We start from the raw sequence: 26,750 nt of genomic DNA, 5'->3' as shown, positions 1-26,750 counted from the left end.
CAAAGATTTTCTTTAAAGAGCCTAAAAAACATTTTGCTAATTTCTCATATCATATATCATATCATAATGTATCATATCATATAGTTAAATGCTATAGCTCTCATTTGAATTCTATTTCTACATTTAGTTCTTTAGGTACTAGCCAGGCAGCCGATTTGTGTGTTTTGCAAAAAGGTTTTACGATATTCGCTGTGCTTCCAAAAAAGCGTATTATCTAAATATTTTTTGGGTTTCTCTTGTGGTATTCTCCTTCTTCATCTTCCTCTTTTTCTATTTTGTTTTTGGTTTTTGTTTAAATCAATCCCTGAGTGCATTTTTTTACTTCTTTTTTTGTTTTTTTTTTTTTAATGTAATTCGCTTAAATTGTTCTGCTTCTTGGTGTTTTTTTTTTAACTTTTTTGTTGCTTTTATGATATTTATAGGTTTTTTGAAAGTTGATTTGTTTTCTTCTTTTTCTAGTATTCAGCATTCGAGAATTGATTTTGCTTTGCGCGCGTTTGCCCTAATTGAAAAAAGTTTGTAATTTCTTTAGCTACATTAGATTAGATTACATTAAGTATACGCACGCATTAGGTATACGCACTGTTTATTCTTAATTTTTGTTTACCAATCGACATAATATGTTGTGAAACGTGCTTTAGATAAGTTCGAGAAAAAAAGTTAAGGAATTAGTTAATTAATGCTTTTTGCATACGCGTTCAGCAAGCGTGAAGAGAGTATATTGGCTTGTCACCTGACTGTCCAGCCTTAAGGCTGGCGAATATACTACAGCTTAGATCAGCTAAATTGAGGTATATTGCTCGAGTGTATACAGATCATGTATATACTCTTGCTCTGCTCTCATTAATTGTCTTTGAAGTTGCCTCTTAGCTGAGCCCCTCTACCAGCTCGAGGCGAACGAATTTGTTGTCTGCTGCTTGCATTGGAATGTGATAAGTCTGAGAACCCTACAAGTTCTACCAGCTGAGTCAAGCTCCACTGGACACACAAAGTTTGACCTTCAGACGAAGCTGCTTTCTAATTGAAAAGCTTCACTTGTGAACGAGTATGATGCAATCGACTGCATCCGACTGCCAATTTTTTTTACTAGTTTTTTGGTTTTTTCATTTTTGAGCGCAAAAGGTGCATGGAAGATTAACAAGGACTTAGCTTTATATAAATGTGTGTGAGTTTGTGTGTGTTGATGTTGGCTTAAACCATTTTAAACCATTTTTAACATTGAACATTTATTAATTGTTAGTTTAATTTTTGATGCTTCTTTTGGTGTTTCAATTGCGGGCCTTATTTGAGCTCTAAATTAATTTTAATTAATCTTTTTTATATTTTTATAATTAGTATCTACAAAAGGTTTTCATTTCGTTTAACAATTCTTTTAAAATATATATATTATGCATGTTTCGTTCGGGGGTTTTCCTTCTCTTTTATTTATTGCAACGTATGTATATATATTTATATATATATAGTTTTTATCTTTATTTTTATTTTTGGTTTTTAGTGTGTATAATTAGTGTATATATAATTTCATAATTTCATAATTTCATTACAATTGAATTTATATAGTATGTACGTATTTGTTTTCTTGGTTTTGGGGGGATTTTCTTCTCGCGCTCTCGCAAGAGATAATACAGTTAAAGATATAGCACTATATAGAAGTACATAGGCCGTAATACAATTTAGTTGTATATTATAATTTAGTTATTTTTGTTTAACTACAAACAATGCTAATCGAATTCTCAATTTGTTTTAGCTTTTCTAATTTGTTGTTAATTTTTTTTAAGTTTTTGTTCTTTAGCAAATCAACAAAATTTTTGTTTCTCATGCACTTTCATAAGAATGTTTTAACATGTTTTTCTTTTACTTTGGATAACATTTGAATTTAGTTTATATATATAGTTTATATATATATATATTCCTCTAGTTCTACACTTGATCAGCTCGCATTCCATTTGGGTTAATACCTACTCAAAAACGACTTCAACAATTGAAAACAAAAAACAAATGTTTCGACTTACAATTTATAATAAGAAAACAAAGAGTACAATTCTATAAAATTTATAAAAAATTTCAATATACGTCTGTATATACGTGTGTGTGTGTGTGTGTGTGTGTATGTGTGTGTATAATGTGTATAACTATGTGTATTATATATCTGGTGGTTTACAGCTGCCTCTAGACAGCCACAATGGCTGACATCTACGAGGCAGTCGGCACAGGGTTAAAATAATGCAGGCCATTGGTCTAGAAGAGAGAAATGGAATGAGTAAAGGTAAATTTAGTTGATATATGTTTAGAGTACGCACTGCCATATCATATTCGGTTATATAGGCGGGTATTTCCAGCTGATCCTTCGTTATGGCCGAATACAAGTGCTCAACGCCTGGCAGCGAGTGCACCTTCGCCTTGATGGCAGGTGCCATAAACGTGGTGAACCACCAGGTCATCATTTTAGTCCAGAATGTGGGGTGCACTATGTAGAAGGCCTTCAGATTCTTCTTGTATCTATTGAGAAGGATCGTAAATAGACGTTATTCGAATGCTCGCTCGCAAAGTGCAAAGCGGGTATATGGGCTTTGTCTTTATCTGTGCACTCACTTGTAGGGCAACACGCTGTAGACCTCTCTGAGCCAGTGCAACGATGGATAGTTGTTTGTGGATGTGAGCGTGTGGAAGTAGGCAATGACATAATCGCCTTTGACAATCGGATCGAGCAGTTTTATCAGATACAGCAGTGCCTGCAATATAGCATACAAATAGCATATTAGTTAGCAATAGTTTTGGCCATAAAGGTGGTTAACTGCACCTTCTCCAGGTCAATGTTCTGTGCTGGAAACCATTTGCCACAGAACACAATCACAGGTCTGCCCAGACGATCCACTCCACTCTGATATAGACAGCCGATGCCAGACACTTCGTTCAAATCCTCAACTTGTGCGCGCTGCAGCAGACGTTCGTATCTGTAACAAGCAAACGATTTATTGATATTTATATTATGTATAAACATTGTTCATTACACGTATGTGCTAATGGCTTATAGGCCTAGTTTCTAGGCTCTTAAGTTTGGTATACTCTGGTTAGGTAGGAGTATATTGATTTTTTGCCTAGGCGTGGGCAGCAGTAGAAGTGAGTCAGATGTGTTTATATTGTTCATCAGTGCTAAGAACTGCTTCGATCTATAGCTCCGACTTCGTATAGACTCTACGAACTTATAAAGCGAGAGACTTGCATTTTGTTATATATATTCTTATGCAGTAACAATTCATATCTTTCTTTCGATAACTCCACACATTTCTGTTATATCGTTAAAAATATATATTTTTTCTTGTTTTTTAAGCAGAACTTAAAGTTCTTAAAAAGTAGAACACATTTCATTCGTTGTAATGAATAAACAATAATAAATACTTGGGATTTAAGCCTATGCCCCAGAAATGAATTGAAAAATAAAATCATTTCGTTCTGAGTTCTCCTTTTTAATGGGTTCAGGTTACAAAAACTCTTTTTAAATATATAAATATCCAAGTCTATTTTCTTTGTGCTGAAAATTTCATTGAAATCGTGCAACTAGAGTCCAAGCCAGTTAGTGACTAATTTCACATGGTGTGGTCTCTATAAGGAGTGAGCGCAAGCAGTGAGTGCATGCATGTGTGTGTGTGTGTGTGTATGTGTACTTTTGTTTATATGTGCAGTGAATTAGCCTATTGTTAAGCTGTAGGGCAGCTGCTAGTCGTGCACTCCCCAGTGCACACCACACACTCAGCTTGTTATTAAGTGTTTGTTTAAGTCTTCGTCAACTGATCCGGTAGATCAGATGAGCACGAGTCACTCGCAGCTCTCAGCTCGCAGTAATCGTAATTATGTTTACCTTGCTGAGCTGCTTACGAATTCATAACACACATTCGCATTCGCATTCGCATTCGCATTCACACGAACATTCACTTCAACATTCGAGCGTATTTGTCCGCTTTTGGATTATAAATATTTAGAAAAGTTTGTACCCAGTTTTATGAGCTGAACGCTGTTTACCTGGTCACAAGTCGGTTTCTACTTTTGGCTTTATTGTTGTACTAAATTTAAAGTAAATATTTGTGCGATAAGCTCCAACAAAAAGCGGGAGCACGCAATTATGCTTTTACTAATTAAACTAGAAATTAGATACATATATAAATACTTTCTTTAGCTGAGCAATTAAAATGTAGGGAATTTCATGAATACTGGTTATTATTACAGTTGTCTGCTTGCGTTTGAAGACAACAGCCCAATGGACTGTTAACAGCAAACAGAAACTAAATACAACTGTTATACAGTTCTGTTTGATAACAGATAGATATACTGTTATATACACTTATATGTGCTCTGATTATAAACTGTTCTACAGCTGGCCTTTCCCAGCACCTAGTCAACTGTTATACAGTAATTAAGGGAGTTATATTTATTGACAGCAGCGCTACCAGATAGACATTAACACATTAGAGTTGACAACAATTTCAGACAACAATTTACAAGAGGAAAATTCTGTGACAATTTATTGTTTACATTCTGCAGTTCTATAGCTAAAGAGAGGAGCTTGAGCATTAACAGTCGTATAACAGTTGCCTGCCATGTTCTCTGTTAACAACTTAACATACTATTAACAACAGCTCTGACCGTTTGTTAACATAATCAAGATAAAAAGCCAGACAATCTCAACTTGAAACAACCTCTAATTTCTAATAAATTTCTATTTTATTTTTAGCTAAAATTTCAGACTATTTTCAGTAAAAAACCTGACTGACTCATTTAAGTCAAGCATTGACTTCTGTTATAAATTCAGGTGCTAAAAGGTGTTAATTAACCAATTTCGTATTTCTATTTTGCTGGCACACGCCTTACTGATTGTAAATGCTGTTTGCGTGTTTGTTCCTGGTGCAAAGTGACGCAGTTAACTCCGGTAGCAGCTGTTGTGCGAGTGATAAGCCCCTAAGCTGATAAGATCACTAACGACAGCATCTGCAACGCATCCTCACAGCACAGATTAAGATAAAAGTTTGCTCCCGCTGCTATAAAGCGAATGTGACGCATTGTGACGCAATATGCAAACAAGAGCAACAAATACATATATATTAGAGATAAATGCATGCTATATGTATGAACTCTTCTATTAACTTAGTATACTGCATTTCGTATACACTTCACTTAACGGTAATCCATACTCTTCATATGCTGAGAGTGACGTATATTTACGTACATTGATTATCCACATATAAGGAAAGTACATATACTATACCATATACTCCAAACAAACCGAATACTGCATTCTGTCTAGGCTTCTACATAACACTTAGCATGCGTCATTATCTTCTACTCACTGAGCTGTCATAGTATAAACTCTTCTATTAATTCTGTTTGCTGCTTAAGGTATCTTCTTATACTCGCCAAGCATACAGTTTTTCGTTGACTTTTTGCAGTAGAAGTAGTATAAGACGTCTTTCACTCAAAACTCTTGAGTAACTGTATACAAAATTGACGTCTACTTGGCGTACTTATACTCGCTAAGAACTTTACACAACATTACAGGCTCTTATACTAACTTCAGCCTGCTTTCTACTCTTCTGCCTACTACGAACGCTTCGATTAGCTCTATACTCTGCATGCTGCATCTTCTTATACTCGTTAAGTATACGGCATTCTGTGCACTCTTCTATTCTTTAAGTATGCCAAATGCAGCTTAGACTTCTACTTCTTTAGCCTACTACTTCTTATATTTTTTAAGTATAAATATCATGTTGCATACTCTTCTATTCACTAAGTATACTATTTACAGCAAATTTTTATATTAACTCAGCTTACTTCATCCTCTTCTATGCAATAAACTCTTCTACTCAAGCTGTTAACTCTTAATAGCTCTCTAAAATTCTCTAAATTGTCCTCTATTAATATTCTCTATATTGTTATTCTCTATATACTCTACTATTAACCAAACTATAACCTGTTTATTTTATAGTACATTGATTATAAGCAATTCGCGTGTGAAATTCGCTCGCATTTATATTTGTTTTCATTAAATTTGTTGTTTAGCTAAATTAAGAAATCAGTTATTAAATCAGGAAATTAGCAAATGCGCATTAGCTACAGTAAAATCAGCTTAAAGCGAATTTATTATCTTAACAAATATTATTAATTGGCTCAATCATCCTTCAGAGCCCTTCTCTACTTCCCTCTGTCTTATGTTTTTCATTTTACTTATACTTTCTATGTCCCTCTACCTTTTCTCTACCTTACTAGAACTGAGCTCTGTTAACTTTGTTTTCTATGCCTGCCCAACGAGTTACTACTGTAGCTACGGCTGCTCTAGCCGCTCCGCCTCACCGTAAGTTGCATGCTATTGTTCAATTTTGAAATTGACAGGTAATGTAGGCATGGTCGCTAGATAGTTCGACAGATAGGTAGCTGGGTGTTCCATGCCTATGCTCAGGGTCGTAAACGTGCTTTCAATAATGCATGACGCTGCTGATGGGCTGTCTAGAAAGGACCTACCTCATCGAACAGCCTTCGGAGTAGACGACAACTAGTTGAAGTTGAGCAAAGTCAAATTAAATTTGAAAGGGGAGTTTCGAGCCGGAGCTCTCTCCCACACACATAAATGACGTCACGCAATTAAAAAAAAGCAGCAATACTAAAATTGAATATATAGAGAAATGCCAAACGACATCGGGCAAAGAGCGTGTTGTGAGTCGAACGCTTGGGTTGTCTGAATTGATTTGGCTTTCTTTTTATTGAATTTGTTTACCTCTCCTCTGGCGTCTCCATGAGCTCATCGGCTGACATTATGTCCCCAGTGGTCTCCTGCATGGGACTGGAGCCCAAGTCTATGGACGTCATGCCCTCGAGCATTGTCATTGTGGTTGATGGGGTTTTAGTTGCTTGGGTGGGTGGGTTGCTGGTTAAGCTGCTTTGCTTTTGCTAGTTCTTGTTCAATTATGTTCTTGTTGTTATTGTTGTTGCTGTTGTTGTGTGTGTTTTGCCTTTTACAGTTTTTATCGATCGAGCGAAACGTAGAACTTTATGGAATTATGCCTATTTGCCTTTAGTGCACTTTCTTGTTAATTGACGCAAATGGCGCAGACGTTTCGCGTCTTTCAATTACGTTTGTGCCTTTATAAATAGAATTCCCAATATTTTATTTTATTTTAGTTTTGCTTTTTTTTTTATTTTTCGAAATGTGGCAGCTACTTTTGCCAGCCTTTTGCGTTGCGTGGAAGGAAGCCGCGTCAAGACAATAATAAATGCTTATGAACCGAAAATATTGTTTTTATATAGCTACTAGTACGATGTATATATATATTGTATATAGAAGTATTGAGTTTATATAAATCAGTTGGTCCAAACTCAATCAAATCGTTTCTAGAGCACACACGACCAGACGCCACGAGCTGCGTTTCTCGACTGAACAAATGCCGTTCAGCTCTTTTCGAATGCCGAACGCTGCCCACAGCCTGCTCCAAATGCGCTCTCTCAAATATCCGCTCTCTCTGACTGCTTCTCTCTCTCTGTCTGTTGGCTTATGTGTACACCAAGAGAGTGAAGTATACAGCGCAGCGCCCAGCAGGAAGTGCACAGACATTCGTGCTCGCTCGCTCTCACACACACACACACACACACAAATGCTTCTTTACTTTCTTCATTCTACTCTTTACTCTCTGCGCAGCTGCCCCTTTGCAGCTGTACAATGACATCAACAGCAGAAGCAGTGGCAGAGGCAATGGCAGCAACAATAACAATAACAATTGTATGTGAGCGTAGTTTCTGCTTCTCCAAGGACATGGCATGGCATGACTGATTGACTGACTGACTGCCTGCCTGATTGCCTGACAGCCGCCAATCGCATGATGCATATAGCGTGTCTGCTTTGAACTGTCCAGCAGAATCCGTTGAATCGTTCAACTTTCGCGTGTTGATTTTTGTTTGTGGTACTTTTTTTGGACAGCGCCAACATGACGTATGCGCAATTTCCATTTAAACTAATGCAAATAAAACAAACAGGCCAAGCGATGGCGCCGTATTAAAATGCTATGAGCGTGCGGCAATAGTCGACCTAGCGATACCCTGCAGGCAAGTCGGGGCATGTATGTCATAAGCTATAAGTGAATGCCAAAGTCGTAAATGCTCGACGAGTAAATAAAGGCATAGTTGTCATTAGCAATACATAAATAGGCATATATATATGTGATACTTTACTAGATAAAAATAAAAGAATTCCAACTCCATAATATAGTATGCCTAAGACTAGCATATACCCTATACAAAGTTTTAACTCACAGGGTATAAACAGGGCAACATACTGTGAACTCATCTAAATGCATTGAACTGTTTGCCGCAGCCAAAAAGCCTCGCCTGTTTACATATTTAAACAGACAGCCACACATACACATATATAAATATGTATTAAGATATGGCAGTTAACTGATTTATAAAATATACATATATATGTAGATTAATTTACGATTTAAATGGCAACAAAATGCGATGACACACGATATGGTGTAAATGTAACCAAATTTGCGGTTGCATTCAATGAACTGTCAGAGTTGAGTGCTAATTGCATATATAGAGCTCTACAAAGTCGGGGAATCTGCGTTGGAATTTGGATGGGTAGATAATCATAATTGAGTTGACAGCGAAACAAAATAAAAAATAACTGAATTTCAAGTTGAAAACCCAAAAGTTTTTTTAATTTTATGCGAATAATTCGCAGTGAATTCTTCGATTTGATTTGGTTATGGGTACGGAATAAATAGTGAGAAATGCAAATCAAGACGTAATAAAGATAAAGGCTAAGGTTAAAACTAAAAAAAATGTCAGCGAGGGTGGTTAAAGCAGTAATGAAAAACGAACAAAAGAGAAACTAGTTTTAGACGCAGCGAAATAGAAATCTACTCAAATATTATTATAGATACAAAAAAAATATAAACATATAAATCTATAGCTATTCTTAGAGCTATATAAATAGAAATTATTTATAAGAACAGTTCCCTTCTTCTATCTAGAAGAAATAGTGTCTCGACACTGACCACGTGTCGTATGCTTAATTTCTATTATTATCAACTATAACTAGATATTTATATATAGATTAATATGATTGCAATGATTGCTGAAATAGCTCAAACTCGATTTCGACACGTGCAACGATATAATTAGAAGTTTATACTTAGCGCGAGCTCAAGACAAATATTGCTTTGTTCTAGGAACATGCAAACGATGACGTCGTTGGCTGTCCGACAATGACGTCATTGGGCTAGTGACGTAGCGACGCTGGTCAAGGGGTGCAGTGCTGGGGAGGAATACCACGATTCGCGGCACTTGCGTGCCAATGTCCTGTAAAAATTTGCATAGGCAATACAAATGCCAGAGCCAGGACCGGGCCAGAGGCAGGGACAGTGGCGAGGCACAGCTCGAGAAAGGCGCAGTCAAAGAGAAAGCCCGGTCAAAGAAGTCATTTGTTAGACGCTTAAGATATTTCCGGCACGCGCACGCTAAATACACACGAATTCTATTTATTTAAGAGTATTACGAATGATATTACAAAATGTGTTTATGTGGCCAACTAAGCGGCGCAGAGGCGGGAGACACTTTTATGAGCTGCAGACGACAGCCGTCGACAATGGCAATGGAAGTCGACTTGCAAATGGACAAACAATATGTAGTTAATGACGCAAGCAACAACACCTGAGAACTGTTTACCTGAAGCTCTTGACACCTGCCCACAGGGTAAGCACCTAGCACAGGCATTAGAGAACTAGACTAAACTGAGATGATAATAACTCTGCAGCAAGTTTCGCTCCAATTAAGTGTTCAATAGCCCCAAATATCATTTGATACTGCGTAGAAAATTTGTAAATTTGTTTTAAGGAATTTGCACGTTTCCTTATAATGATACAATATACTAATGCTACGATCATGCATCCGATCATGTCTTAAAGGCATTTGAAATGGGAGATTTTTCTTATGAAATATAAATGTTTGCTTATAGTTAGATGTATTATTCGATCTATAGATCTCTAGATCTCTTTGTATAGGACTCATCTATAACTCTTACTATTGATAAAAACGATCTACCACATTGCCTATACTTATGTCTATATATCAAGTTTCTCTGCGTTCTCTGAAGGGAAGAAGGCGGTAGACTGAAACAATGACATGCAAAGAGGCGAAAGAGAAGGAGAAATCAGGAACAAGGAGAAAAAGTAGGAAGGAAAAGAAGCGAAGAACCAGGACTATGAGAAGGATGTAGAAAAAGAAGGAAAAGCTGTAGTAGTAGGAGGAAGAGCAGAAAGCGGGAGAGGAGTAATATTAGGAAAAGCTGAAAAGGAAAGGGGAATAGTAGGTGGAAGAGGAGTATTAGCAGGAGGAGCAGGAAAAGGATAGGAGTAGTGGGTAGAAGGGGAGTATTAGAAGTGAGTATGAGTAAGAAGACTTGTAGGAGGAAGAGGATGTAGTAGTCAGATGAGAATGGAGTATAGAAGAAAGAGAAAGAGGAGTAAGATTCGAAGTAGTAGTAGCAGAAAAAGAAGCTCAAGAGGAAGTGGAGAATAATATATGAGCTGCTGGAGCTGGGGAGGAGAGTAGAGTAAGGTGTAATATTATGAGGCGGAGATACCGAAGGTAGAGTACAAGTAATACTGCATCAATATATTTGAATACAACTGACAACTGACAAACTCCATGCAATAGTAACTCTTATTATTTACAATTAATTATAGAAAATAAATATTTGCTGGCACGCTTAATACATTAACTTGTTGAGTGCTTGAGTTAGCAGCTGTCGAAGATCTGAAGCCAGCTGCACTCTCTGCTTCTTCGACTCTTCGACTCTTTTACTGACTAACACTCACCTCTCTTGATGTTCCATGCCCTCGATGCCTTCAGCAACGACGCTCTCATAGAGGCCAGCTCTGGGACGATCGCTCAGTAAATGCTGTCTGTCCAGATCGCGCTATATCAAAGGAGAGAGCGAGAGACATATTAAGCAGACGCATGCGGAGCTGAAGTGTTAATTAACGCACCTGTAGCTGTGCCTGCAGCCCGCTGCTGTAGGAATTTAGGCTAAGGCCATTCATGTCCCTGGCGCCGTATTCCAGATCTGAGCTATTGCCCTCCATGTCGTGTGGACTAACGTCTGAATCGTCGTCAGCTGTGAGAGAGACGTAAACAGAGAGAGAGAGAGAGAACTGTTTAGTATATTGAGGCGTATTTGTTATGATGCCAAAGCATTTACAGGAGAACTCGAATGAATTGTTTATCATGTTTTGTTGTTGTTTTTGTTGTTTTGCTTTGGTTATCAATGCTGCAGCCCAATGCACAGATCCGAGTTTTGTGCTGCCCAATCTCAACTTCAGTGCTGCGTAATTTGATATCAACTGAAAGCGACGCAGGCGTCGACAGCTTTGCGGACGTCGCTTTAGGCAGCTGCGACGCGAGCAGAGACACAGACAGAGACAGCGACAGCATTGGATAACTCAGCGTGAGAGCACGCAGGAGACAGCAGAGACGCCCGCTACACAGAGGTGGGCAGAGCTAAGTGCTCTGATGCTGGAGCGGGCATCAGTTGGGGCGATAAGCGCGCTGCGTTGTTTACTAAAGTTGACATGATTTAAGTGGGCCAAAATGAATTTCGCCAAGATGACAGCAGCAGCGGAAACAACAACAACAACAACATTAGTTCAAAACATGGCCAACACTAATCTTAACAAACTGTCGTGATAAGACGCGCAGTTAATTTAAATGCTTCACTTTGATTTGCTTTGATAAACTTGCGTTACGTGCGGACTTAAATCAAAACGCAGAAGCAGTGCTGCGTAGCTATTAATTAGCTACAGAGATGCAGAGCAGCAGAAGCTGAGAGGGCGTATTAGAGATCCAGAAGGAGACCTTGACTAGACGGAAAATTAGAGAGAAAACTCAATGAAGAAAGAGCATTTCAAAGAGAGCTCTAAAAAGGAAACGAAACTTTATAAAATAAACAAAACTCTAGCAAGAGAACAATATCAAGATGGACAGAAAACTCCAACAGTAAAACTTGTGCTTAATGCTGAGTCGGAGCATCAGAGCAACAACAAGGCAACTTTAACTGGCTGCTAGAGCAAAGTCATAAAGGGAACTCTAGCAAGCCAACATTAAATGTGGTTGAATGATATTTTCTTGTCCATAGCTCAATATATCCATCCATCACTAAAAGTAAAAACACTTATCCAAGTTTTAAGAATCTTGGCAATCGAAATAGAAATTGCAGACATTGATTTTTCAAGCTATTAAATACCAATCTCTAAACCAATATCAAACCTATTATATTACCCTTACCCATTTTATTTAGCCTGGCTTAAAGAAAAGGTTTTCACAACGCTCTCTCACTTTACAGCTTTTTGTCAGCACGCAAGAAGTGGCAAACTGGCTTTACTTGCTTGCAAAAGCGCAAACTCTACAATTCTCAACTGGTTAAAGCGGGGTAGAAAGTAGACGACGTAACAGCAGATGATAGCGAAGAGCGTTGATAACAGAAACGAGCGCCTCTTGAAAAACCTATGCGGACAAGCTGCTTACATTTCGATTGTTCGTTTTTAATTTGTTGATTAGTAATAATATATAAATATATTGTATCAAGATGTGCATATGTACAGTTATGCCTCATTCTAACCTTTTCCGCTATCTTATATCATTTGCTTAATACAAATCAAATTCAATATTTTGAATTGGATTTTAAAGCACGTCATAAACACCATTTAGACTAGAGACATCAAATATTTCTTGGCCTCTTGTAATGAATAGAGAAATTTCAAATATTTCAGATATTGAATATCTTATATTTTGGTTATTTTTGAATAGTTTACAGAAAACTAATGTCGAAGATTTTATTAGCATATTTGAATGACATATTTATGCGCTGAACATTCTATTATTATCTTGCTTCGAAGCGGTTGCAGACAACATAAACAGGCGAGTCAGAATAGCTGCTAGTCGAGCACTTCCAACTAGAGCCCACTCTGTTTTATCTATTTAAGCCATCAGAGCATTCCAGCTTGTTTCAACTAGAGGCTTGTTAGCCTATTAAGCTTCAATCTATACACAGCTATGGCAGGTGTTTCGACTTCCAATTTCCCTTTATTTCAATTGAATTTCTGTTCAGCCCCAAAGTATGCAACACTTTCGAAGCAAAACTTTGCCTTTGGCAGCTGCAACGTCATTGCTGACGTCATTCGCTCGAATGAGTTGGCTTGAAAATGTTTCCCAAACTGTATATCAGATTTAGACACGTAATTTGAAAAACAATTTAATGCTGTTGTTGCTTTTGCTGCAGCTGCTGTCTCACACCACAATTCGATTGATATACGAACTTAGTTTGATCTTATTGCCGGGTATTTTGTAGTTGCACTTACAAATGTTGAGCTAAACTGTTTCGATTGAAACGCAATTTAGTTAAATCAGCTGTGAACAATGAAAATCACTTGGAGAATCGCCGCTTTTAGCTTTTTTTACCGTTTGGCTGACCACGCGTTGGCGTCTTCAAAACGTAACTGAAGCCCTAGCAATGGGCCTGCAGGTATTTTGAACGAACTCGGATTCCGATTGGGAATGGAACGCACAACCATATATCAAGCATACGCCTGTGTGTGTGTTGTCTAATCTTATCGACATCGACATTATCGGCAGCTGTCGAGGGGCTAACAACAAAGCAATCAGCTCAAGGCTCATGCTCTACTAGACCGAGCCAAAAGATAGCCAAGGCACAGAAATACAGCAAAAACTGATAACAGCAAAGCGATAACTGATAACTGATAACTGATAACCGATAAGTGTTAACCCACAAACGTCATTGTTTCAGCACAGCTCACCTTGTCGATGACGCATATGCGCACTGTGACTGTGCTGCGGATTGCGTATGATGCGTATTTGACGATCCGGATCGGGATGCTGTGGCTCGCCGAGCTCACCGCCCGTATCCTTGGGCAGCTGCCACAGTGCACTGCGCTCCTCCAGCTGATCGCGCGGAAAGTAGAGCGGCGCCAACACCTCATACGTGCCGCGCTCGCTGCTATTGACGCACAGTATCACAACCTGCTGTGTAAATTTGTCCAGAAAGCGTCGAATTGTGCCTGTAAAGTGTCAAGAGATAGCAAATGAGATACAATTCAATTAATTTTTATAGTTATGGCGGCTATAAACATTAATGATTTGATAAAGCTTGACAGATAGAAAAGGATAACTCAGCTGAGGTAAGCTATTCTTGAACCATTTATGGCATAAACTGTTTGGGAATTGTAAGAAAGTGTGAAGCCAAAGCGTTTAGTCTATGGTAGCTAAGTCTAAAGAAATTCTTGAGTAATGATATATATCTTCGAATACATAGCTACAGCTACAACTTGAGCAAAATTTGTTAAGGAAACAGTTACTCAATAAGATATATATACAGATTTTAGACTTGCTATGAGCTTAGCCATAAGTCAGTGACTTAATATGAATATATGAAGAGACATGTCAAATGGATATTGCAATTGGCTAATTGCTAAGCCATAATAAATGTAAGTTATCTAAGAATTTCACGGGTTAAGAGTTGAGTGCTTAGTGAATCAGTTTTTGGTTTCTAAAACCCAAAAGTTTTAAAGTCCATTAGACATTGATCAAAATAGATTGTGCTGTGAGTTGGCATACACAAACAGATGCTAGCAGATAATCATTGACTAATATGACTAAAATATAAGCTGATTCATAAGCAAGAGAGAGAGCAAGCTCTACAGCTGATAAACATACAAACAGACAATTGGGCAGACAGCGTGAACGAGCCTCAAATTCTATAGCAACTAGAACACTCTAGACTTGCACTTATACTAACTATATCGCATCGAATCAGATCAGTATTGTTTTTGCCAGATTTGCTTTCAAGTTGCTTTACTCACGCAGGGCAATGTGCGCAGCGATATCGGCTGGAAAGGTCTTCTGATTGCCACTCACATTGCAAACGGCGATGGTGCGCAAATTCAGCTCCTTGGCCTTGCACAGAACATTTCTATATGAATAATACATAAAAGGAGAGAGATTAATCTCTATTCATATATAGCATAACATATAGTCAGGCCAACCTGTAGCAACAGTGCAGCGCATTCTCGGCAGCTGTTTTGAGCTTCTCCTTGTAGGCGGGTGCAACAGTGTGCAGAACATACTTGGCTGGCAGATTGTATCCACGCGTAACGCGCACATCACCAATGCGGCACTCTATAAGATTGGGATCATATAGTTCGGGCAACTGTCAGATATGAGTCTGTATGTATTTACCCTTTACAGTTGTGCTCAGTTCCTCTTTGAGCTGATTGCCCGCAACGGCAATAATGCGCTCCGATATGCTATTGCTTTCAGTCAGGGTTTCATCGCTGCTGTTCGTGATGGCGTCCACATCCAGTGTGGTCATATCGCCATCCCTATTCAGCGAGAGAGAGAGAGAGAGAGTGAGTCGGAGTGAGTATTAGCTAGTTGAGTTTGCCTACCAAATAACAAAACGATTATTGACATCTTTGGATAGGGGAAAGGGACTGCAGTTGTGCCGCGGTCCGCCGAGCGTTGAATAGTCCGTCAGGGGCAGCCGTGTGTCCGTCTTCTGTGAGCCACCCCAAGTGGCCAAATTATCCAATTTGACAAGCTAATTACGATTAGAAGAGAACAAGAAACTAAGCTTAGTTATATGCGTTATCAGGGCGCTTCAACTGATGACTTACACATGAGCTGTTGCTGGTGCTGGAGCTGGAATCGAACGCTTTGAAGTCCACATTTGAGTTCGTGTCGAGACGCATTGCGCTATAATTGATTGGGAATTATAAGACGAGTTCATGTTTACGGTTGATGGTATGACAAATGAGTGTGTGTAAACTGTGTGTAGGCCAAGGTAAACAGTGTAGAGATGGCCAAATAGAAACAACAAATTCGAGGAATATTTTATAGCAGCACTAAAAGAAGTTAGTGGATATGCAGACTCAAAGCAAGCTTAAGCACTATATAGATTAGCTTTATTATTATTTTATGATACAGTAACAATGCCTTTATGCCGTCTGCATAGATATGATCTCGGAGAACTTTTGTTTATCTGAACACGGTAATATTTTATAGGATATATAAAAACAATGCTAAAGTTCAAATCACGCTGATTAGAGAAATTCCAAATAAAAATCGCTCCCAAAGGTTTTTTAGAAGAAAATGTGATATTTTAAAGTTGAATTTGTATTCATCTGCAGCTCAAATTAAGCTGCATTTTTACATAAATTTCTACATAAAAGTGGCCTAAGAACCTATGCTCTGATTTACATATGATTCAGCAATAAATCTCTTAGCTTATGTCGATACGAATACAAGATTATTTATATTTAATGTGCTCGCAAGATGCTTACAGACAAACCATTGGCTTATCCCATTATGATTAGAAACTGTGGGAATACCTCTACATTTTATGTCCCAAAATGTTTACTGACATATGATATTATCATGACACACTACAGGAATATCTCTACTCTAAATGCACCCAGACGTTTACAGATTGTGCAATGGCTTATGATCTATGCACAGATGATCTAGCGAGTGCTTATATCTATAAGAATATGCTTATTCAGACTCAAGAATACCTCTTCTATATGAACTCATATATATTTTTATTTTTATTTTATATATATATATATTGTTTGTATTTTAAATATATAACATTAACTGACATGATCTATGCACATTTAAAAAGAATTTTATCATTTAAGATAACAAGCTGCGGGAATACCTTTACCCTAAAGGCTTGCAGCTATTTGCAGGTTACTCATTGGCTTCGTAGCTATGTGGAGAAGATCTTGAAAAGGTTTTCTTATCTAATTATGGCGGGAATACCTCTACTCTGTAAGCTGCCACATGTTTACAGGTTATTCATTGGCTTACGATCTATGTACATAAATTCTAGCAAAGACATTCTAGCTCTTATCTTATTTTGCTTACAATAAGCGGGAATATCTCTACTCTATGTGCTCACAGCTGTCCACAAGCAATACGAAACCACATTCTACACATATTTATCTTTGAAATAAATTTAAAGAACCTGAACCGATAAACAAAACGTTCAAAACAATTTCATTAATATTTTGCTTTGCAACTCGATAAGCTGCGGGCCAAGCTAACGGCCTGTTTTCTTATTGCCAAACGTCAGCTGTTGCCGGCTCAAACTGGTCCAAAGCGAATCTATGGGTCCACTCACCTTATCTAAAACTCTGACTCAGCCAGGTAAAGAGCTATGCAAAAAGCGTCAACGAACTTGTTTTTTATTCTTTTCTATTCTGTTTGGGGCACAACAATTTTGTTTCACTTTGCGAATAATAGAATACAAAATGCATTTAGTTAGATTCCAGCTGAACAATTGAGTGAACGTCACATCTATCTCGAGCTAGCTGCTGCTGCTCTCTTCCACTTGATGCTCTATTTATGGCATGTGCGTCACACGCGCTGAATGGCAGGTGCAAAAACAAAGGTGCAATGCCCAAAGCCCTTGCAACGCGCTGCCTTTTCTAATTGCCATACCAGCCAGAGTGGCCCGAGCAGCGCTTCCTCTCTCCAGCTCGCGCTCTCTTTCTCCCCCAGTTGAACTTTGCCCTTTTGCAGAGGTAGATGCAAAACTGCAAGCATATAGTTTATATATATATATTAATATATATATATATATTTGTGTGTCTGTGTGTGTTGCTCCAGCATTTTGTCCTAAATTGGCTTCTGTAATCTGGCTCAAGGTGCTATTTTCGAGTGCGTCTGATAACAAAAGCGCAGCACAATGGACACGCTGCACACGCACTTCAATGCACACATTCTCAGCCTCTCTTTCTCGCTATCGTTCTGCCTCTTTCTCACACCTACGCAACATTATACTAAATTATATACACATACTTTGATAAATTCATCTGCAAATCGTTTGCATTTCAATTCACAATATGAACTAAGCTAGAGTATGCCCAGCTAGTAAAATACCCAATCAAAATGAAAGTTAAGATATAATTATATATCTTTATAGAACGACAATTGTCCACAATTACAGTTAAACAAAAATAAAATGCCTTCTTATTAGCGAGTAGCTCTAGCTAGAAAGTAAAAGAGCTTCAAGTTTTGTTAGGGCAATACACGACTAGAAAAATACCCAACAATATGACTGAATAAATGCTAAGTAGAATAGTTATTAGCGAGTAAATAACATAAACAAGCGAATACCCGAAATTAGAATTATTAGCATAACAATTTAGTTATTTGTTTAAGCAAGTGTTATTTGTTTAAGTAAGCTGAATTAAAATTTAACTGAATATAGGGTGTGCACAGCCTACGTAATACCCAACAAAGCGTACAGACTGCCGTACAGTAAACACTAACAAATATGCAGCGTTGTCAGAGTAATCAGCGTCATCTCTGTTCGACAAGTGTTCACTGTAGCTGCCATTAAAATGGAAATAACAAATACAAATGAGTTCCGAGCGAACCTGATTCGGGGAACACCCCACGAGATTAGCTCTTAAAGCTCGACTTATGCAATACAAACTTTGTTTACCTCACGAAGGTAAGACAATTGATATAAGGTAAATATTTAAATTTATTTCACCTGCAATAACAAGCCCAAAACAATATATTCCTTCAATTTATATCTTATTATAATGAATATACATTAGCAGGCAGTTCCATTAACGCTAGTTTTTTTAGCTTTGCTAATGAATAAAGAGCAAAAAGCTGATTTTAAACGAACTGAGATTACTTAGCATGCTTTGAAGTGGCATTAAAGCAGATCGCAATCTTAAGCTAAATTGTAACAAATTACAGATTACAAAAGCTTTTGAAAAGATAAATGAGCTGGAAAGTCTATTTAATAGTGCTGCAACTGAAGTAACTTGCTTATCGGAGTAGGAAGAAAATATATATAACAGACAGAAGTAGGCATGGCATAGTATATATATCATAATTAATCAGACCAAAGAGTTGAATCAATCTAGCCAGGGCTGATCCTTAAGCAGATCCTTATACAAAAGGTTCAGGATATTTACTAGTCGAATACTCCCGAGTATTTAACTTGTTTTCAATAAGACTTAACTAACTAAACTCTAGATCTAGCTTATGTAAAATTACTAATTAATATATTAATTATATCTATAATTAGTATATACTAATTAAATATGTTATTTAAGTTAATGACTAAGATTCACTTGTCTATTAAAAAACTTGTTTAGAGTTGGTTTTTCTCAGTATTTAAATATAAATAAAGCTTTTTAGCCATGTCACGGGTTTTTTCCGTTAAAGTTTAATTGCGAATTAACAGATTATTTTTTATATTATAAATTGTTTTCAAGTAACTTCATTCCCAGGGCTCGCTTATTTGTTTTGTCTCGTCTGATCTATTAATTCCCATGACTCGGCTTGACTTGGCAAACAGAATTTCGGAGTTTGCCTTAGCCAACTGGCTGACAGTCGCGGAAGCCGTAGATCTACGTCAAAGTTGAACGTAAAATACACAAGTGTCTGGATGAGACTTTACTTTGTCTAACAACAAAACACAAAGCTGATTAATTATCTAAATATAGTGTTGATGAAGAAGTTCTTTTTGAACTCGCAACTACTTCAAGCTTCCTCACGAAATGGATAGAGCAGAGTAGAAGGAAGTTAGGTCATTGAAGAGAATCTTAAGAAATATATAACAATAATTTATAATATTAATAATAATAATGATATTAATATAAAATAATAATATATAAAAATAATTTGTTCTTGTTCTTTTTTGTCAAATGGGAGAGATAATGAAACAAAGCAGAGTCACAGAGCTGTTTGTAGGGTCTCGAACTGAAGGTTGGCTGAGACTTTGCAGATAAGCTCTTATATATTCTTTGTTAACTGACTAACAACTGTCTCTATATAATTTAGATGCAGAAGGTGTCTAGAAGGTGTCTCAAAGAAGAGTCATGCCGTTTTCAATTAGTTCTCTAGGCTAACATAAGCTAATAATACTACACAGAGATCATTCCTATAGATGCCCACATAAATGATCTGTATCACTCCTTTTTATGCCACCTCAAGTGAAGTACCTTTTTTATATGTACTTACTTTACGTGAGCTGAGTCTACATACCAAATTTGGTCAGTTGAGCTGTTAAAAGTTGCGAGTTATATTTAACAGAGTGAAGTTCGATATGAATCTTGGCAAATTGATGGGAACTAACGAAAGTGTATAGAGTACATAACATTTGTGTACTCTTCTGTTTATAGCTAGATAATCTATTTATCAAATATTGAAACAAACTTTGATCTGCGCGTTTATATTTATATTTAGCCTTTGCACACTTCGAGTTTTATGGCAAAAAAGACATATAGACAGACAGACTACTATATATACAGACAGGCAGGAGAGATTTCCAGCCTGACAGCTTGCCATGAAAATAAATACTTTATGGACTTTGTCTACCTATTTTTATTTAAGCGAAACTTCAGCTGGCATTTAATCTTTTAAGCTTTCAAACTGTAAATAATAATAAACAATGAATGTTATACTAATTAAAATATACAGTGATTTATAAACTAAGACTAAGAGGCCAGAATGCATTACAAAGTTATAAAGTTGAGTCAAGTCAAAATGCATAGCGATTGGTTTGCTATTTAACGTTTACTAGTCAGATTTATATATATATTTATATATATATATACATTAATCATACATGTACCCATATATAATCGTTTGTATTAACTAGTGTATGCTGCGATTTATTGCATTTGTTTACAGTTTTTATTTCTGTGCTATGCCAAGACACACCCTGTATAGAAGTCAAGCTGGTCTGAGCAGTAAATCAAAATTGACAAATATTAAAGCTAACAAGAGATAGAGAAGAGCAAAGACAGAGCGTGACAGAGAGAGAGAGGTAGTGGGAGAAAGAGAGAGCTTAAAGTTGCTTTTGCTGTTAGTGTAAATTCATTGTAAAAGCAAATTTTGTAGCCAAAGCAATTGACACATGCTTTTGTGTGTGCCTGTGTGTGTATGTGTGTGTGTGTGTGTGTGTGTGTGTTTTTGTTGACTCTTGAATGAATTACGTCTTAACTTGGCTTGGATAAACGCGCCTCGTCTACTTTAAAGCTTAAGGCAAACAAATGCCGTCAACACAAAAAAAAACTTGGTCATAATCTTGCTAATAGTTCTGCATGTGTATGTGTGTGTGTGTGGGTGGGTGCGTGTGTGTGTGTGTGTGTGTGTGTTGCCGTGCGTCAGACATGATCACATCATCATCATTATATAGTTTACATTTTAGAAATATTTGTGCCTACTGAGATTTTGATGGATAATCGGCCATCAATCCAGTCCAGTCGTAAGGCTAGTTCGACCATATTACGTATACGCCGCGTGTAAGGCAGTTAAATGTCAAAATGGAATGGCAATGCATTAGAAATGAGTAAAACGCAAATGCCACGCCCATGCGGACAGCCCACATTTAACTGAAACAGAAACTGCCGCGACTAAGAATTTGTATTTGTTGTTCAATTTGGGTTTGTTGTTGTTGTTGTTGTTGTCTACTCCTTGGCTTGTTGTTGACGTTGACATGCTAGAGTCAATTATACTATAGTAGAACGCAGTCAGTAGCTTGTTCACGTCGCTTCTATATGTCAAACTGTTCCACGTGGAATCGTCATTTTGTTTTTTTACCCCTAGACAATTACGAAGGCAATGGAGAGTGGATACGATAAGCGTAAAATTGCACATATCTAATAAGTTTCAGACAGTAATTGGTAATTGTCCTATATAAGTGGCTAGATTATAAAACGAAAACATGCAAAACTGATCAGTTGCTGTAGAACAATTTACATTTAACATGCATGTTAAAATGTTGAGATTTCCAGTTGATTGTTGCTCAAGGTTAAGTGAAAAAGATCTGTCTTTAAGATAGATCAAGTTGAGTGGATACAAGTTAAATAATAAACATAAGTTATTTAACATCCAGTTAAATAATTCGATTCTCTACTAGAACCAAATTTCAATATTTCACTTTACTTATACTTTTATTATTTTTGTATTTTAAGTTAACTTTCTGCTCAATAATTTAACATGCATGTTAGACCTTGTGCGACTCGAAATTGTTGCTATATTTAAAACAGCTCAAGTTGACTACTTAAATTTTAATTAATGAATTTAATTAATTTTAATTCAAATATATCATTCAATGCTGCATTTCAATATCAGATAATAATAAACATAGCTTAACATGCATGTTAAATATGTCTGTTCAACAAAGTGAAACTATTTCACAAGATTATTTCTGTATGACAAATCTTATGACTTTTCACTGTTGTCACTTTTATATGTATCAAATATAAAGCTCAAGATACAAGTTTTTATTTCAGTTAATGGAACTTAAATTAATTTTTTATGCAGCTTTCAAAAGTGCCTAATAAAAGCTTTATTTATAACATTTGACCTACATTTTCTGCAAAATATGTGACTCAGTTGGGATAAACAGGTTTAACATTTTAAGAAGATACCGAGAGAACCCTTTGAATCATAGCCAGCAAATGTCTACAAGTTCTACTGGAATACTTATTTTAATTACAGTTGAAAGCAGCTTAAATTCAGCTGAAATTTATATATTATATATTATATATTAGCTTAAACTTAAAGCCTTTCCATGCACAGAACACTTGCTGTATCGATCATGCTTTCGTAAGTCTCTTCAACTCTTACGTTGACTGTCGATTCCCAGGACATTTCCTCTGTTACACCAGCTGCCCTCTCTTACGATTGTTTTATTTCGTTCAAGTTTTATATGATTTTTGGTCGCGTTGCTGAGTTTTGTTTACGCTACTCGCTCAATCCGCTAAAAAACAAAAACTGTTGCATAATCAATGCGAAATTTTTGTCGCCCACATGCCCAAGGACTGCCAAGGACTAATACTAACAGGTCTTATGGCCTGCTTACCCATGACCAAATCAGGTATATAAATACGTATATGTGTACAGGTGAATATAACTGTATTTTGGGTCGTATTCGTGCATACGGCAACTGCTGCGCTTGGCACGGAACACAACATTACGTATACGGCCTGTTGGCATTGTCCTTTGGTTTCTTATTCTTATTGCTTTTTTTTCTTTTTTGATCTCCGTCCATAAAGAGACCAAAAGGCAAACGTAAGTGACGCCAGGTAAGCAGCAGAACAGCAGAAGGGAGGGCATTGCCACCCGAGTATGGCCTATAGTATTGGGCATACCGAATGACAATGCCAACTTTTTGTTTCTGTTTTTATTGCTGTACCAGTCAGCGAACGTTCGATTTGTTTATCTTTGAATTTCGACGCTTAGCTTTCAACGTCAACTGTATTAAATGCGCTTCTTATTGTTTTTTCAGCATTTGTTGTTGTTGTTGTTGTTGTTGTGTTTGTCGTTGGGGCTTGTTTATATTTATTTTGAATGCGTCATTCGTCGCGCTTTGTGGGCTCGGTCTTAGTTCGTGTCTCGCGCGCGATTTCCGACTCTTCAATCAGTACTGCGTAGAGTTTCCGCTCTGCCTTTGCCATATTGACCAGATCAATCATTCATGTTCAGAATTTAAGGTTCTCCGACTGATGTCACTTTTCGACTGCCCAATTTGTCTCTTTAATTGCACTAACTGCACTTTTATGGACATTTGATCAACATATAATACGCTGTTTTATTGCCATTAAGCAGTCAACTGTGACCCTCATATATATATCCAATAATTGTTATCAAAATGTGTCGACTTTGTACTTCCCTTGGCCCGCACAGTCGTAAGTTCCATTTTTCTACCTAAGCTGCTTATTAATAATAATTATAATCGTAATGGCAATCATTTTTATTGAACGCGCACAGTGGGCATAAATTGTTTTTTTATGGTAAATATTTTTATATTATAATTGTTTAACAAGTAGCTCAATAGATGATCCCTATATTTAGCAATAAATAAACGCTTAAAAGAATTTTATCAAATTTCAAGCAATGCCCACTGTGCCGAGTCTAAACATATTACTTTCTAATAAAGTTATTAACAGGTTTTGATTGTATAGAAATACATATTTATACAAATGGACTCCAAACTGAAGCCTTAACTGTGCATTAACTTTATACTATATATCTATATAGACATATTTATAAGTATATACCCTTGGCATTTCCACATATATACAAGATCTAGTAGTGCGCTTAGCGCAACGAAAACGCCACCTATTGTAACCTTACACCACCTTAAGAGCGCCTTAAAAGCATTTGATAATTGAGCTGCAGAAGCGCACTCAAGCGGGGTATAACAGCTACAGGGTGCACTGGGTAAATATGTTATTGAATAAACAGAGTGTACAAAGTACATGGGTGCATTAGTCCAATGGCATTGGCAAGGAAATTGTAAATAATTGGATAGCAGCAGGGAGTTGGGTGTCTACCAACGCTGACAATTAATCAGTTGTGGGAGGTGCACACACATATATGCCCGTATGTATATATGTACATAGATGTGCACAGCTAACCCATATGTAGGACATGTTTGTGGGCTATCATGCACCTGGTCTAATAGAATATAAAGCTAGGCCTTGGGTTTGCAATTTAACTTGGAATTCTGCACAACCACAGACAAGCATAGACATATGTATGTGCATGTGTGTATATATGTATATTCATTTGTCTATGTATGTTGCCTGTTGTCTTTTTCTATTCATAACTCTTTTAATTATGCACATGGACATCAATTCTTAATGCATTGAGCTGCACGTAGAATAGAAAAAGCTTTGAGAACAAAACAAAAAAAAAACAACTGCACATTTTTGCTCAATTCTAAACAACGCTCAGCAAGCAATATTAATTAGCTTTTGAATGGCGTCAACTAACAGTTAGTTTGTTGTTTTGCTCTCTCTTTCTTATGAATTGTTACTCAGCTGTACTGGCGGCGGCAAAGGCAGCGTCTGCCTCTGCAGAGTTTTGTTAGCAAAGCCATTGCACAAGCTGTGAAGGTTACGTTTGATACGTTACCCACCCAGCTATATATTTGTGTGTGTGTGTGTAATTCTTTTATATTGTACATAGATATGCGAGTGTGTGTTCGGCTTGTGCTCAATAATGCTTCTATTGTATAACAGCCAAAACTTACTGTTATATTAGTAAAGATCTATATAGCGCTAGAAACTCAACTGCACACCCACTTAAGCGCACATACACACTTAAACGGCTTTGGCGACTTTTACAAAATGAAAACACCCAAAAGAAAAGCCAAAGCCATTAAAAATGCTTCCACACACACAGCCACACATATACAAACGCAAATACGCACGCATACGTACGCTGTGGAGTGGAAGGGGGAGACGGGTATAGTAAAGCAGAAAAAAATGCGGCAGTCAGTTCTCTGTGTGTGTGCGTGTGTGTGTGGCAGGTAACTCTACGAGTGTACATATATATGCATGCTTACATGTATGTATGTGTATATGTATTGAAATGAAAACCTGATTGCTTTAGTTTAATTTTTACGCACTTTTCTCAATGAATACAACTCGTTTCACAATTTACGCACTTCCCAGCACTTGATGCCTAGTTGCTTCTGTTGTTTTTTACACGCACTTTTTGTTGCTTTATGGTTTAAACTTCACTTTGTGCACTTTTTTATTTTTGTGTTTATGTGTGTGTTTTATAGTGTTTTGTGTGTATGTGTGTGTGTTGCAAATTAAACTGGCGCAAACACGTCGCTACTACCCACCGCTCGTCACGAATCCACGTTCGACACTGAAAGCTCGAGTTGAGACTTTGCCAGCCGTAACCGTTTAGCGCTAAAAATTGACAAATTCGGTTGGCCATATCACTGAAAAAAAAATTAAATACTAATACGCTACATGACAAAAAGCTGGCTAGCGTTTGTGTGCGCATTGCAAAAGCTTTAGCTTCTTAGCGCTCAGTGTGACCAAACTTGAATGTTTGTATATATCATAAAAATTTCTTTTTAAATGTATTTTCGTACTCTTTGTGTTAGTATATAATTGTAGAGTTTCGTTGGCGCGCAGATATGACTTGATTTTATTTTGAAAAGAAGCTTTTTGCATATTGTATTTGCTTTATATTAGGTCCGCTTTTATTGTTCTCAAATTATCAAACTATATTTATACGCTCTTGTCATATTTTATATTTACGTTGCAACTTTATTAATACAGCCGGGTTGAAGTGGCCAAGAGCAAAGACCAATAATACGGACATAAGTTGTCGCCTGAGTTGCTGTTGTTGCAGTTGCTGTGGCCAAACATGACATTATACAATAAACAAGCAAACGAAAATGTTTGTGCGAACAGGCGAAAGTGAGTTCCCAGCTGCAGTTGAAGATGCAGCTGCACTTGGTATACCGTTAGCCGTAACTGTCATAATCAGCAAATATCAAAAAAGAAAAAAAAAACAAACACCAATTGGAAAGGAGGAAGCACAACGTGAATCGTCGTAACCAATGATAAATAGCCAATGGCTAGCGAGGAGCGAAAACGAAGGAGAGGGGGAAGGAGAAGGCGAGGTAGAGAAAGGAAGATAGAGACGGCGCCTGTCATTTGTGAAATAAATAAATGCAATTTGTAAATTATATTTTATTTTTTTGTATTTTTCGTTGGTTTTATACTTTTTAGGTATTTTTCTTGTTTTTTTTTTATTGAAATTCCTTACGATCGCAAGAAGCGCACAGAAGTAATATGTATATGGTAAATTGTTGTTGTAGATACATACATAATAATAATAAT

At 37.0% G+C, this 26,750-nt stretch overlaps 1 protein-coding gene across 6 annotated transcripts; it reads right to left on the bottom strand.

Moving 5' to 3' along the window:
- Nucleotides 1-2,090: 2,090 nt before the first annotated feature.
- On the bottom strand, nt 2,091-25,768 carry LOC111595320 (protein GDAP2 homolog). Of its 6 annotated transcripts, none has more exons than XM_030225111.1 (13): nt 25,514-25,768; nt 15,735-15,813; nt 15,507-15,658; nt 15,298-15,440; nt 15,105-15,237; nt 14,922-15,031; nt 13,860-14,120; nt 11,037-11,164; nt 10,866-10,966; nt 2,801-2,954; nt 2,593-2,732; nt 2,301-2,499; nt 2,091-2,238 (listed from the first exon to the last, which is right to left on the bottom strand). In XM_030225111.1, exons 2-13 carry the CDS (start codon nt 15,807-15,809, stop codon nt 2,194-2,196), a joined length of 1,641 nt encoding a protein of 546 aa, XP_030080971.1. In that variant the 5' UTR covers nt 15,810-15,813; nt 25,514-25,768; the 3' UTR covers nt 2,091-2,193. The 6 variants fall into 6 exon arrangements, with proteins under 6 accessions (XP_030080971.1, XP_023164745.2, XP_030080972.1 ...); XM_023308977.2 differs by having other exon boundaries at nt 25,736-25,748; XM_030225112.1 differs by having other exon boundaries at nt 25,451-25,529.
- Nucleotides 25,769-26,750: the final 982 nt, after the last annotated feature.

The sequence above is a fragment of the Drosophila hydei genome, unplaced genomic scaffold, assembly GCF_003285905.1.
Source record: "Drosophila hydei strain 15085-1641.00,03,60 unplaced genomic scaffold, DhydRS2 tig00008122-arrow-pilon, whole genome shotgun sequence".
Taxonomy (NCBI): domain Eukaryota; kingdom Metazoa; phylum Arthropoda; class Insecta; order Diptera; family Drosophilidae; genus Drosophila; species Drosophila hydei.
The sequence above is the reverse complement of the archived record's forward strand: the minus strand, read 5'-3'. Positions and strand labels throughout refer to the sequence as shown.